Source organism: Ovis canadensis, chromosome 13 (genome assembly GCF_042477335.2).
Source record: "Ovis canadensis isolate MfBH-ARS-UI-01 breed Bighorn chromosome 13, ARS-UI_OviCan_v2, whole genome shotgun sequence".
Lineage (NCBI taxonomy): Eukaryota > Metazoa > Chordata > Mammalia > Artiodactyla > Bovidae > Ovis > Ovis canadensis.
In genome coordinates this window covers 45,748,732-45,761,826 of record NC_091257.1, presented here as the reverse complement: position 1 = coordinate 45,761,826, position 13,095 = coordinate 45,748,732, and the positions used below count along the sequence as shown (strand labels likewise).

General features: G+C 41.0%; 2 protein-coding genes across 6 annotated transcripts in view; one reads left to right on the top strand and one right to left on the bottom strand.

Annotated features, from left to right (window-relative positions):
* The first annotated feature begins 558 nt into the window (after positions 1-558).
* Positions 559-7,235, top strand: C1QL3 (complement C1q like 3). Its single transcript, XM_069546452.1, has 2 exons — positions 559-1,146; positions 6,965-7,235. The coding sequence occupies exons 1-2, from the start codon at positions 559-561 to the stop codon at positions 7,142-7,144; spliced, it is 768 nt and encodes a 255-aa protein (XP_069402553.1). The 3' UTR covers positions 7,145-7,235.
* Positions 7,236-9,724: 2,489 nt separating this feature from the next.
* The window catches only part of PTER (phosphotriesterase related), an 80,168-nt gene continuing 76,797 nt past the window's right edge, over positions 9,725-13,095 (bottom strand). For all 5 annotated transcript variants that reach the window (XM_069546450.1, XM_069546447.1, XM_069546448.1 and 2 more), the window contains one exon: positions 9,725-10,563. In XM_069546450.1, the coding sequence (XP_069402551.1) occupies positions 10,353-10,563 (211 nt within the window). In that variant the 3' untranslated portion in view covers positions 9,725-10,352. The remainder of the gene's footprint in view (positions 10,564-13,095) is intronic.

The window sequence follows — 13,095 nt, the reverse complement described above, 5'->3', positions numbered from 1 at the left end:
GGCAGGAGAAGGGCGATCCCAGCGAGCGAAAGAAGAGAAGGAGGCAGAAAAAGGCAACTTCAGACGGAAAGTTGGTGCGAACTGGCGCAGTCGGCAAAAACGGAAAAGTCGATCGCAGGCGGCGGCATAAAAGTGTGAGCTGCCCGGGCGAGCGCGAGAGGCGGCGGCTGCTCTGCACTCAGGGCGGCCGCGCCGGCGCCCCGGCAGCCACAGGTGCGAGGGGCTCGCGGGAGGCGAGAGGGCGCCCTGCGCACCCCTCCCCCTGCCCCCACCCCCACCCGCACCCCCAGCTCGGGACTTCAGCTCAAGTCACTTGGCGTCCGAGCTCCCTCCCCAGCCGCAGCCTCAGCTGGGGGGAGAGCCAGAGCCCGCGAGGAGCGGCCGGCTCGCGCCCGCCCAGGGGACCTGGGGTTCGCAGGGGGTTGTTTTCGGCTCTGAGGAGGTCCCCGCCCAACCTTCAAAATTTTGTCCAAAAGCAGACAAGAGGATCGCCCCGCGCTGAGCCGGCTGGTGGGCAGCAGGAGGCGCCTGATTGCAGCCGGGGCGCTGGGGGTGGTGATGGTGCTGCTGCTGGTGATCCTCATCCCGGTGCTGGTGAGCTCGGCCGGCACGTCGGCGCACTACGAGATGCTGGGCACCTGCCGCATGGTCTGCGACCCCTATGGGGGCACCAAGGCGCCCAGCACGGCCGCCACGCCCGACCGCGGCCTCATGCAGTCCCTGCCCACCTTCATCCAGGGCCCCAAAGGCGAGGCCGGCAGGCCGGGGAAGGCGGGCCCGCGGGGACCCCCGGGTGAGCCCGGGCCGCCGGGCCCCGTGGGCCCCCCGGGCGAGAAGGGCGAGCCCGGCCGCCAAGGCCTGCCGGGCCCGCCGGGGGCGCCGGGCCTGAACGCAGCCGGGGCCATCAGCGCCGCCACCTACAGCACGGTGCCCAAGATCGCCTTCTACGCCGGCCTCAAGCGGCAGCACGAAGGCTACGAGGTGCTCAAGTTCGACGACGTGGTCACCAACCTCGGGAACCACTACGATCCCACCACGGGCAAGTTCACCTGCTCCATCCCGGGTATCTACTTCTTCACCTACCACGTTCTGATGCGAGGAGGGGATGGCACCAGCATGTGGGCTGATCTCTGCAAAAACAACCAGGTGAGAGCAGGCGTAGGGCGGGGAGGGCGCGCGGGAAGGTGCAGGCAAGAGGGAGGAGACCCCGGAAATGGGGGGTGGGAGCCCTCGGAGGAAGGGCGCGGCAGCTCCCGCTCCCGGGAGCTTCGAGCGAGGGAGAATGCTGTCTCCACCCTGGGGAGGCGGGGGTCGTACGCCGAAGAGCGCCCGGAGGCGGGCGAGGGTGGCTCCCGAGCCCGGGCACCTGCGCTCGGTGCGCGGGACCCTAAGAAGCGGGAAGCAGGATTCGGTCCGGGACAGTTCGTGCACCTCGGGCAGTCCCGGAGGAGAAAGCGACACGCCCCCTCCCCCCACCGCGCGCCCCGGCTGTGGGATGCTCACCAGCGTGGGGTCACTGTCAGGTTTTGCCGGGAATTGGGAGGGCTAGGGGAGCCAGAAGTGGGCGTGCCAGCGTGACAAACCCGAGGGAGAAAGACCTGGGCCCAAAGGAAAAAATTGAAGGGGCGCGGAGGACTGAGTCCGAGCCCAGGGCGCACCCCGGGCCAAGGCAGGACCACGGGATCCGCGGTCGCCAGGCCCAGATAAACTCACAAGTAGTCAAATTCGAGATGCAAAACTCTGGTTTAGATTTCAGCGGAAGAAGGGGGAGAGGCAATAAGTGCTGCTAACAAAAGGAAAAGTTGAGAATCCTGGGTTTGTGCCATAAAACACGCTCCCAAACACACAGCCCAAACTCCACTGGCTGGAGCCGGAGGAGGCACATGCGGGTGGTCAGGAAGCTGGTGGCCCAACCCAACCCCGGGGCGATGAGCCTCCCTGCCAGCGAGCCCCAGGGCGCCTTCGTGAGGGTCTCTCCAACCCAACCTTTCCCTCGCGAGCAGCGGTGGCCTTGGCCTGGACTGTGAAATAGCCTCAGGTTAGCCCTCGGCCAGACGACTTGCTCCCCAGAGCCAAGCCGTTGGCGCGCTGCTCCAAGGGCCACCGGTCTGCGGTGTTAGGCTGGGGCCACTTTCCCGATGCCTTGAGAAATTCGCAGTCATTGCAAAACCGAAGTGTGTCTGATCTCTTAGTCAGGGGAAGAAAATCATATTTGTATCTACCTCAGGGTGTAATCAGACCCTCAGCACACGGTAAATCAGCAGCCGCTGAGGGAGGCCTTGCAGCCTGCAGTCTGGGCTGAGTTCTTGGGTTGAACTTTGCTTCTCGGGTGGCACAGAGTCCCCCCTCCACCCGGCTCCCCATGACCCTGCGAGGGCCAACTGGGATATAACAAGGATTCTCAGGCTTCAGGTCGCTTGGCCCTTGAATTGAGACCTTTCTAGCTGTAACCCTGGTTTCTATTAAGCCACATTAAACCAGAATTTATTCCAAACACACAATTCACAGTGTCAGAATTCTTCCAAAGTGAAACACAAATGCTCTAAATAAATAAGAGAAAGGGCGGAATATCCTTTCGTTCTCATTCCTATCACCCCTCACTTCTAAAGGAATTCGGAAGTAAATGGCTTAAGGGACCCTAAGGTCGGATAGAACAAAAAAGAGGAAAAATGGCCACCAGGAGGCACTGACAGGGTTGTTTATTATAGTTATTATACATGAAAATAATATTAACATAAATAAAAATTATTCACAGAGCAGTGGCTTCGTTATAGGTAAATGGCTAAAAATGGCATGACTCATTGTAACCAAAATAGAGCTATTGTGTCACCCTTACAAAATGATTTGTGAACAGCCCCTCAGTAGGCAGTGATGAGGCACCCATTTATTTACATTTTGGCTGCCTTCTGACTCAAAGATTAAGTCTAGCAAATACTGTCAGGCTGAAGAGATTGTTTTTAGAGGTATTAATTCAAATTAAAAAAAAGATTCAAGTTGTTTCAGCCAGAGTATAAAAGCACACATCTTTAAGTCTCTGGAAATTGCAATTGCATGAAAAGCTGGGGAGCAGTACATTTAAATTAGGTTAAATGTTGACGCTGAGGCCAGATTTAGATTCCAGGAAAACCATGCCATATATGTGTTCTATGCGCAGTTTGTTTTTTAAAATTATTTCATTGTTTGGAGTGTAGAAGGTTTCTTTGTATCATCCTAGGATATGCATTCTGTGAGGATCAGAAAAAAAAAAAAAGGCAAAACAGCTGACCTGATAATGTATAATGCTTTTCATTGGCATTATTAAGCTGCTGCTTCTATAAAAGGTGAGCAACAAGTTATTCAGAAAAACAAATACTGTAGCAAACAATATATTTTGAGTTCAGCAAGGACTGTTTTGCAAAATGGTTATTACAATATTAGTGTTAAGAAATTCTATCTCCAGAATAGAACTATTTTGTAAAGTCTGGTCTGCAGGCATTACAAATGACAAATCTTTCAAAATCTTTTTTAAATTAATATTAAAGAAAGAGTTGATCCTTGATTTTCAATTTTATTCTTGTCTGATCACTTCTTAGACAGCAGTACCCTCTTCTGAGCTGACCTAATTTGTTTTCATAAAACAGAAACTCAAGAGATCCATGTCAGTGTAATGTTCTATGGATTAAGCAGATTTGAGAAGCACAAAAAATTAAACTAAAAAAGCAGTTCACTCTAGGATAGAGGAATGCCTCTGGACCGTAACCATATGAGAGCCATTTTATTTATGCTTTGTGTTTGAATGCAGAATCACAGATGGAAACATCAAAGGCCAGTAAATTAACCTGATACACCACTTAACCTTTTGTTTATGATTCCACAGAAGTACAATGAAAATGAAATTATGAGAGCATCAGTAGCAATTAATTAAATTAGCAAATGTTACCATAAATATTGTCTCTAATGATAAACCCTCACTAATAAGATAATGCTAAGGCAACATAACCTATTATATCCTCACAAACCGAGAACTAAAAGGACCATGATTCTCATATTCCCCATGAAACCATCAACCTAAATTTAATCTTACATGTGTTAAAAGCCCATGACAGTGCATATTAAAGGCAAAAGTTGGACTCAAATAGCTTTAACAGAGACAGGAATTTTTTTTTTAAGTTTGTATCCTGAATAAAAAATGCAGCTATTTGAATCCAGTCACTATAATACCACTATAATAAGCTACTCTAATTTTCTGGAAAGAAAAAAAAATAATAAGCTACTGTAATAAAAAATAAAACTGGCTTAAGATAAGAACTATAAAATAATTAAAGATCCATTTTTACTCTATGAATTTATTAGTCATGACACCAGTAAATATGAGATATATTGGAAATAATGGACAGTTTGTGGACTGGTATTAATTTATTAGCAAGATTCATGAAGTATCAAATTAATTATCTTTTTAGAGGCTGTGAAACATGCACTAAAGATCAGCAGAATCTAAATAGTTAACTTATAAGATGAAAAGATATTAGAGTACATTTAGGTAGAAATGGGTATATGGGGCAAAGAAAAGAATGGATCAAACTCTCAGAGAAAATGCTGAAATCAGTATACATTTTGGAACCTGAAAATAGTCTCCAGGGTAGATACATCACTTTCCTCAATAGTTTGATGGCTTAAAGGAAGAATTGTTGGAAGTTACTGGGCTGGATACTAGAGCTTGAAATTTCAAGTTCCATTATACCTTCATAGTATGTTCAGGTGAGCAGGCATACAAAAATCCAGCAAAGTACACTAGAATATGGCATGTATTTAATTGGGAGAGTATTATGGTACAGTACAGGTTAAAATCTTAGAGAATCACTTTCATTAAAAAGCAATCACACTGGCTTTATCCAACAAAGGAAGTGAAAACTGTAAGGGTAACCTGGGTAACCTTCCAGTCTGTGGGATCACCCTAATGCATTTGCAGATTTTCATGGTAACACCTACTGAATAAAAATGGTAACATTTACATGGGTTTGTGGTTAGACCCCATAATGCAATAGAACAAAATTGCCTTATTTATGTGTTTAAGACTGTTATCTCTAAATCAACTGATTTTGATCATCCCAATTCTCAAATGCCCTCATGAAGAAAACAGTGTTAGAGCACAATACCCATAGAATTTCATACTAAATACCTAAAGTGCTAAATAAAAATGTGTGGCTGGTTATTAGGAGAGAAACCTATTATAGATTGATAATTCATATATTACTAATATGGCTAGCTATTATTTTGTATTTTAATTTTTCTCATTAAAAATCCACACATTAAAAAAAAAAATCAAGTCCTAAGAATGCTCTCCTCCTTGTAGATTATTTTCTCCTGGGAATGTAATGACTAGATGAAATTAGTGAATCAAAGCATCTAACTCCTATAATCTAATGGATTAATTTCTAAGAAATATTATGACATTAAGTTGTATTTTTATTAATGTTCAAAACAGATGACTTCATTAAGTGGTGTATACATTTGAATCAGTGCTTCTCAGCATAATTATATATTGCTTTCACTATATTAGTGTCAATTAGCACAGTGTTAAATGATTCTAAATCTTTAAGCCCTTTTCTCCTTTTGCCATATGATATCCAGAAAGAAATGCTTAAAATACTACTCGAATTACAAGTTCAGCAGTGTCAAAGAGCCTTCTCCTTTTTTAACATTTCAGCATTACTGTGAGAACATACCACATGAAAATTTAATTTGAAAACCTATCATTTAAATTTTGAAAGAAAGGAATGGAAATGCTTGACTTATGTCTCATTTCTCTCATTTTGCCAAGTGATAAAATCCCACATATTGCACCCCAAGTCATGCATTATTACATAGTACAGGTTTACAAAACCACTAAATCACTCGCTGTGTTATTTGGGGAAATATCATTACAGTGGAATAGAAACAAGCCACAAAGTAGATGTTTTACTGAAATAAATCAAGTACAAGTCTGCCTATTGAAAAATTTTTTTTCCAAGGTAGACTCAAAATACAACTAAATGAATGTGAAGCCTAATTGGAGTTGAGAATGTGACAGAATGTCCATATTACTTGATATGATGGGGAATTGGACTGTTTGCAAGTGTCTGTCAGCTCTCTAATGAGATCACAGGCTCAACCTGAGTGGAATATAAGCAAACCTCCATCCTCAGAGCAAACCACACATTTAGAATCACCTAAATATAAAAGGGTATTCCATGAGATCATTCAAAAATTCTAGAAATTTTAGAGACATCAAATCATGGGAATGTTGTTCCTTCTGTAAGTTTTAGATGTATTGAAAGTAAATAGTTTAAGTGTACACAAGTAAGTGATAAAAAGGCACAAATAGAAATAAGAGCTACGAAAACTTTTAAACCAATAATGTTTGATTCAGGTACAGAGGCTTTTCCTTGAATTAGATTTTGAAAGCCCCAAATCAAAAAGATTTCTTCTTTTCTTCTTTCTGGATAGTAGAGTTAGAAGAGTCAGATTTCTCTGAGTCTGTACATACCATGAATCTCAGTTTTCTAATCATCAGAGGGACCAACTGAAGTTTGGTTTGAACTTCTGTACTCATAGACAACTGGTTAGAATACTGCTGCTTGGTTTAAATTAAAATGCAAAAAACAACTGCCATTTCAGGAAGTGATTGGGTATAGAGATATAACGAATTAGAAAAGTCCTGATTTAGGAAGAGAAGAGATTGGTATGCATTGTTTACCACATATAGTTGAAAAAAAAAAAAAAGACTGCTACAATGACCATCAGAAAAGCAATATTTTCTGTTTTCTAATAGCGTAGTTGAAATCGTTGCAAAGATATCCTCATAAAGCCCCAAGGCCAAGGTGGACTTGGCTGTGCTAAATTCAGGGCCCTGATGGCCAGTCTATTTATGGTGCTGTGTGAATGGCAAAAAAAAAAAAAAAGAAAATCTCTTTTGCAGATTCTAATTCTTGTCTGTTTCACACAGGTGCGCGCCAGCGCAATTGCCCAAGATGCAGATCAGAATTACGACTACGCGAGTAACAGTGTGGTCCTTCATCTGGAGCCAGGAGATGAAGTCTACATCAAGTTAGATGGCGGGAAAGCCCACGGAGGCAACAACAACAAATACAGCACATTTTCTGGATTTATTATCTATGCTGACTGATTGTGCAAAAACTAAGCTTTTTGCTCTGAGTTCAGACCTTGGATTCATGTGGCTAACGTCAGTGAACCGAGGACCCCGGGGGATGCTGGATGCGGGGCACCTCAGCTGTGTATATGATGTGGGGGATTCAAATGCTACCTGACTCACATCTGTGTACTCAGAACATGATGTAAAAAAAATATATTAAAATCAAGATAAGCAGATGTGTGATCCACTACCGCCAAAGCAAATACTCCTTATTGTTAGTGTCCATGTGAATGAAGTCCTATATATAGATCACAAATTTTTATAGAAAAATCTAAGACACTGAATTATTTCTTCGATATATATGATACTTTGGTGTACTGTGATCTCACTGCTTTTATCCATATGTCAGCTTTGGTTCCTGTGAGTTTATCTGCTAATTATGAAACTCGGGGTCCATTTACAGTGTGGAGAAGAATGACTTTTACCCTGCAGGAGAGGGTCTCATTGACACAATGCTGCTTTGTCCCCAAAGAAATTGTTTGCCTTGTATTCTTGTTAACTTTAGCTTAGACCTGGGAATGATTCAACTTCAAGCCTTAACCTGGAATTTTCTGGATTTGAGGGAATTCCCAAGCCTATGGTCATTTTCCACATTTCCTTTGACTTAGGAATCTTCTTTTCTTTTTGGGTGATAGTCCTTAAAAATAGAGATTGAACGTGTATCATAGGATTACCCTCTAAGTGTGTAAACGTGTAATTATGTATGGTATTTAGAAAAATCCCCTGTGTCCGGTTTGTCAATAGAATGTGTTTAGGTTTACTTGGACAAGTCAGAGAAATTTATTCTTTGGTGTTAAATCAGACAGAGGCTTTTGCCTTCTTTGAAACAAAAGATTATTCATAACCCAATGCACATAGGTTTAATTTGCACTGCTGCATGCATCACCGAGGGAACACTAAATAAGGCCTTCAAATAGTTACAACAGGTCGTGGCCTGAGGTTATTTCAAAACAAACCATTTCACATATAACTAATATGACAACAAAGTGTATATATTTTATACAAATACCTGCTACATATATATATGTGTATGTATATATATATATATGTTAGATGAAATATATATATGGCTTCAGACCGTAGGCACAGTGGCTATATAGACCCAAAAATTTAATTTAAAAATATGTACATGTAGGCACAAACACAAACTTGCATAAATTACTTCACTTATTTTGGATTGAAATATATTTTGGAAGACAAAAATATATGCCGTAGCAAAATCAGACTTCTAAGAGTGATCCAGAAAATTAAATTTTATCAGGTTAAAATGCCCCAGAAATCACATGTCTGTAAGTTAAGCCTATGGCTTCCTTATTACCATATGCCAATCAATACTTTCACTGCATTCTGTGACTGTTACTGTTGGGACTGCAGAGATGAAGTAGCTGTCCTTTGCAGTGTTTATGAATCATATGCATTTGAGTGATCAATTTTTTTTTTTTCTCAAGTGGCCTGAAGCTGACAGTAAGGTAGATTTTGAGAGCAGTGCAAATCCTCTCTGTTTAAAATACACTGCCAAAAGCCATTTCTTTATTCTAAGAAAGATTTGAAATGCATGTTGATATATCCTAAATCTCAGACCACTTCCACTATTACAATGAAAAATCTGTTCCACTCTCAGTTGCCTTTGAAGACTCTTTGACAACTAGATTTCAAAAACAGAGACTGAAAAATCTGTCTCTTTTACTGGTGAAGGGCATTTGCATTTGTTCATTTAAAGGAATTAGTTTGCTCTCCTGGCTCCTTCCTCTTGGGTGCTTTCTGTTCTAATACACAGAAAGCTTGATCATCCTTGATCCACAGAAATACCTTTTATTTCACGAACCTCAACTTTCTGAATGAGTTACGCCTGGTGTTCCCATCTGCAAGTGCTGTTTGCTTGGTTTAAATGCCTTGGTCTGAGTAACTCTCGTGGTTTACATGATTAGCAACACTTAGCCCCTTTATCAACACTAATGACTAACTCTATTTGGCCTTTCTAATATGTAAGATAAATTATAAAGGAGTTGCAGTGGATTTTATTTCCATTTAACAATATGTATTTATCGAAGAGGAATTAGCAGTAAGGGTTTGGAGACTTTTCTTTTTTAGGTAGCAAATAGTAGAGTGAAGGATTCAACCAAAAGATTAGTTTATAAACAGCAGTATGTATCAACTAAGAGTTTCAAAAAATGTTTTATTTACACTAAACATCAGGTCTGGGTACCTTTTAAAAATTTGGCTCTAGAATCAGACTGTCATTTCTAATAGATCTGACCTTTTCTTCAGATAAATAAGCATTATTTCCCGTTCAGGCTCAAGGAAAGACAAATGAAAGGTAAAGAAAATAAAGGGAATATATATATATAAGGCAAACATTTCTCTCTTTTTTTGCATTCTATATTATTAATTAAATTGTGGCCTTTGTTATTATAAATGTAATGATTCATTAAACTATATTATGTAATATATTTTGACTTTTATGATTGAATTTTTATAACAGAATACTATGCTGTGTGTTCATATCCCCCTATATAAATTTTTCAAATCACAAGAAAATATAGGAAAACTGGATACCAGAAAGGCACAGGCAACAAAACTGATTTATTTTAAGTATATGAAGATAGGTGAACAGATATAATTAACCTTCCACAATATTTTTACTGTTGTGAATTGGTTATTGTATTACAGTATTGTTAAATGTCTCAAAATTTAGCTTCCTTTGCTGCAGAAGCTATTTTAAAGTGGGATATTATTCATTAAGCATTAATTAAAGAACAGCAGGATAATTAGTAGAATCATCAATTTTACAAGAAACATTAGATTCCTCCAGATGGGGGTAATTTAACTAAAAACAGTTTAAATTTTCTCAAGGAGTGCTGCTGATGGATTAAGAAAACAAAACAAAAGGAAGCAAAACTCTACTCAGGGGATCTAAACTGTAAATCATCATTTGGAAATGGCTACTTTTGTATTTATTTTGTGAAGGAAAAACAATAGGGCTTAATTAGGCTCCGCAACTCCCTAAAGGTACAGATGGAATAACCAGTTTCTGAGAAGGCAAAAGTCTCCTACTTCTCATAAAAAGGAAATATTCTGTCATTAGTCCTTTGTGGATCTGATTAATATCTCACAGTGGGTTTGAAATCACTCTGTTCCCGGGCAAGCTTTACATTCAAGGTGTGAATTCGTAACAACCATCCTATTTGAAAGTTAGCCATTGCTTGGGGTTCTCGATCAGTATCTTATCAAGTGCACCCTCAGTTATCCCCCTCAGCAACATTTTAGGAACAATGTTGGTAAGGATGTGGGAATAGCCGTGACCTCCATATTTCGTCAGCCGATTCTTCGTATGTATGTCATGTGCCATCAGAATTCGGTCCTCGTAGCCCTCATCCACCAGAAGTCGCACCCTGTGAAAAAATGGTAATTCATTATATGGCACTGGTTTCACGTTTACAACATTCAGAATGCTTTAAACTTTTTCCTACTCATAAACCTATTGTGTTGTCGTAAAGATACCATCTTCCATTGCGAAAACACCCTTAATAAATATTGCGTGGTGATGCTAAAGATATTATCCTGTCGTACTAGGAAGAGGATTTTTATTCCATGCACACATAAATTCCTAGCCTGTGATATTTATGATGATGCCTGGCAAGCCTGCATTAAAGATAGCTTCTAATCAGATGTGCCAGTTTGAATAAACGGCCATTTTAGCATTTCATTAAATAACTTTATCCTGAATTTGTATCCAGCTCTCCATTCTAAAATACCTCACTTAGTGAACCCATTCTTCAGATCTCAGTCTCTCTGTCTCTCCTATTTTTGTTTTCTAGCAAGTAAAATCAGTGACTATTTGGGATTAAAATAGTAAAACGATAGGAATCTTCGTACAAGTAAAATGTTCTGAAACTAAAAGTGGTTGGTTTTAAAATGAAGGGCATGTGATGCAGTAGACATCTTTAAAAAATATTTATTTATTTTATTATTTATTTGGCTGCACTGGGTCTTAATTGTAACATGTAGGATCTTTAGTAGTGGCATGGGGGATCTAGTTTCCTGACCAGGGATCAAACCTGGGCCTCCTGCACTGGGAGCACGGAGTCTTAGCCACTGGGCCAGGGAAATCCCTTGGTTGTCATTTTTCTAAATTAATTTTATTGAAGTAGAGTTGCTTTACAATTTGTGTTCATTTCTGCTGTATAGCAAAATGACTCCATTATACATATATATTCTTTTTCACATTCTTTTCCATGATGCTTTATCACAGGATATTGAGTATTGCTCCCTGTGTTACACAGCAGACCTTGTTTACCCATCCTGTTTCTAGAAGTTTGCACATCTGCTAATCCAAAACTCCCGGTCCTCCCCGGCCCCCGCTCCCCTTCCTTGGCCACCATCAGTCTGTTCTCTATGTCTGTGAGCCTGTTTCTGTTTTGTAGCTATAGTTCATACGTGTCATATTTTAGATCAATCATCATTTTTAAAAGGTCAGTTTCAGTCCCTCTGCGTTAGTCCTTTTGAAGCTGATGGGTCTTTTGACTTAGTAGTAGTGTGGGAGCGTTGGATTAAATTGACCAATAAAAATTTGCTCTATCTTCCTTCTATGTCAATAAGATTGCTATAAATAATGAACTGTTCCTTTAAATTTATAGTCAGTGAACTATAGAACCACTTTCTGCCTATTGTCTAAACATCTAATCCTGTTTGCTTTGTTAAGTGCTGTAATCCATAGTGTGAGTCAGTCCCCTCGTGACAGCCACCATCTGTGGATGTCTGGACGCTGGGCAGTGTCTGACGTGACTTCTATGGGTCTCTGAGGGCAAGACATGCAGCTTGGAGACCCTGGCTGTTCTCTGACCTTTTCTATATTATCTTGTTGGCCCCTAAATTCCCCAGTGGATCTAGATAGATGGGCAGCACTTTCCTCCAAGGGCTAATTATTTGAAAGGTATCCTTTTTGCTTCGATAGTGCTTCTTGGCATTCTAGTGCATGTCATATTTAATAAATACTACAGTAAGCAAAGGGCTTCCCTGGTGGCTCAGTGGTAAAGAATCTGCCTGCTAGTACAGGAGATGGGGGTTTGATCCCTGGTCTCAGAAGATCCCCTGGAGAAGGAGATGGCAACCCACTTTAGTTTTCTTGCTTGGAAAATCCCATGGCTTCATGCCAGGAGCCTGGCAGGCTAGAGTCCATTGGGTCTCAAAAGAGTCAGATGTGACTTAACAACCAAACAACAACAACAACAGTAAGCAAAATTTGGGTCGCCACAACAACACACTTGAACACAAAGCTTTGCCTTCTGAGAATGTGCATTTTATTTTATTCTTATGAATTTTTATTGGAGTATAGCAGCTTTACAATGCTGTGTTAGTTTCTGCTGTTCAGCAAAGTGAATCAGCCACGTGTATACATATATCCCCTCTTTTCTGGATTTCCTTCCCATTTAGGTCACCACAGAGCTTTCAGTGTGGTTCTCTGAGCCAAACTGTAGGTTCTCATTAGTTACCTATTCTGTATGAGAATATACATTTTAAAACAAATTACACTTAAAGGGATGCCAGAAAAAAGCCAACCTGGCTGTTTCATCTAGAAATCTTCAGTCCTACCACATGTACCCCAAGTGTGTCCTAAAAATACTTGGAGTGTTATCTGTGCCATCATCATTATTTGCTTCTTTTTTTTTTATTGAAGGATAGTTGATGTACAATGGTATGTAAGTTACAGGTATATAGTACAGTGATTCAGAAGTTTTAAAGATTATACTCTGTGTATAGTTACTATAAAATATTGACTATATTCCTTGTAGCTTATTTTATAGTTAATATTTGTACCTTTTAATCCCCCACCTCTGTATTCCGTGTACCCTTACCTCCACCTATATAGGGGTAGGGCATTGGTTTGTTGGTCTTTAAAATTTGTATAATGTACAAAAGTTCTG

Bases quoted from the DNA above. Each gene is read 5' to 3' on its own strand.
- C1QL3 (XM_069546452.1), top strand. From the start codon at position 559: ATGGTGCTGCTGCTGGTGATCCTCATCCCGGTGCTGGTGAGCTCGGCC. The intron at 1,147-6,964 runs GTGAGAGCAGGC...TGTTTCACACAG, and splicing joins ATCTCTGCAAAAACAACCAG to GTGCGCGCCAGCGCAATTGC.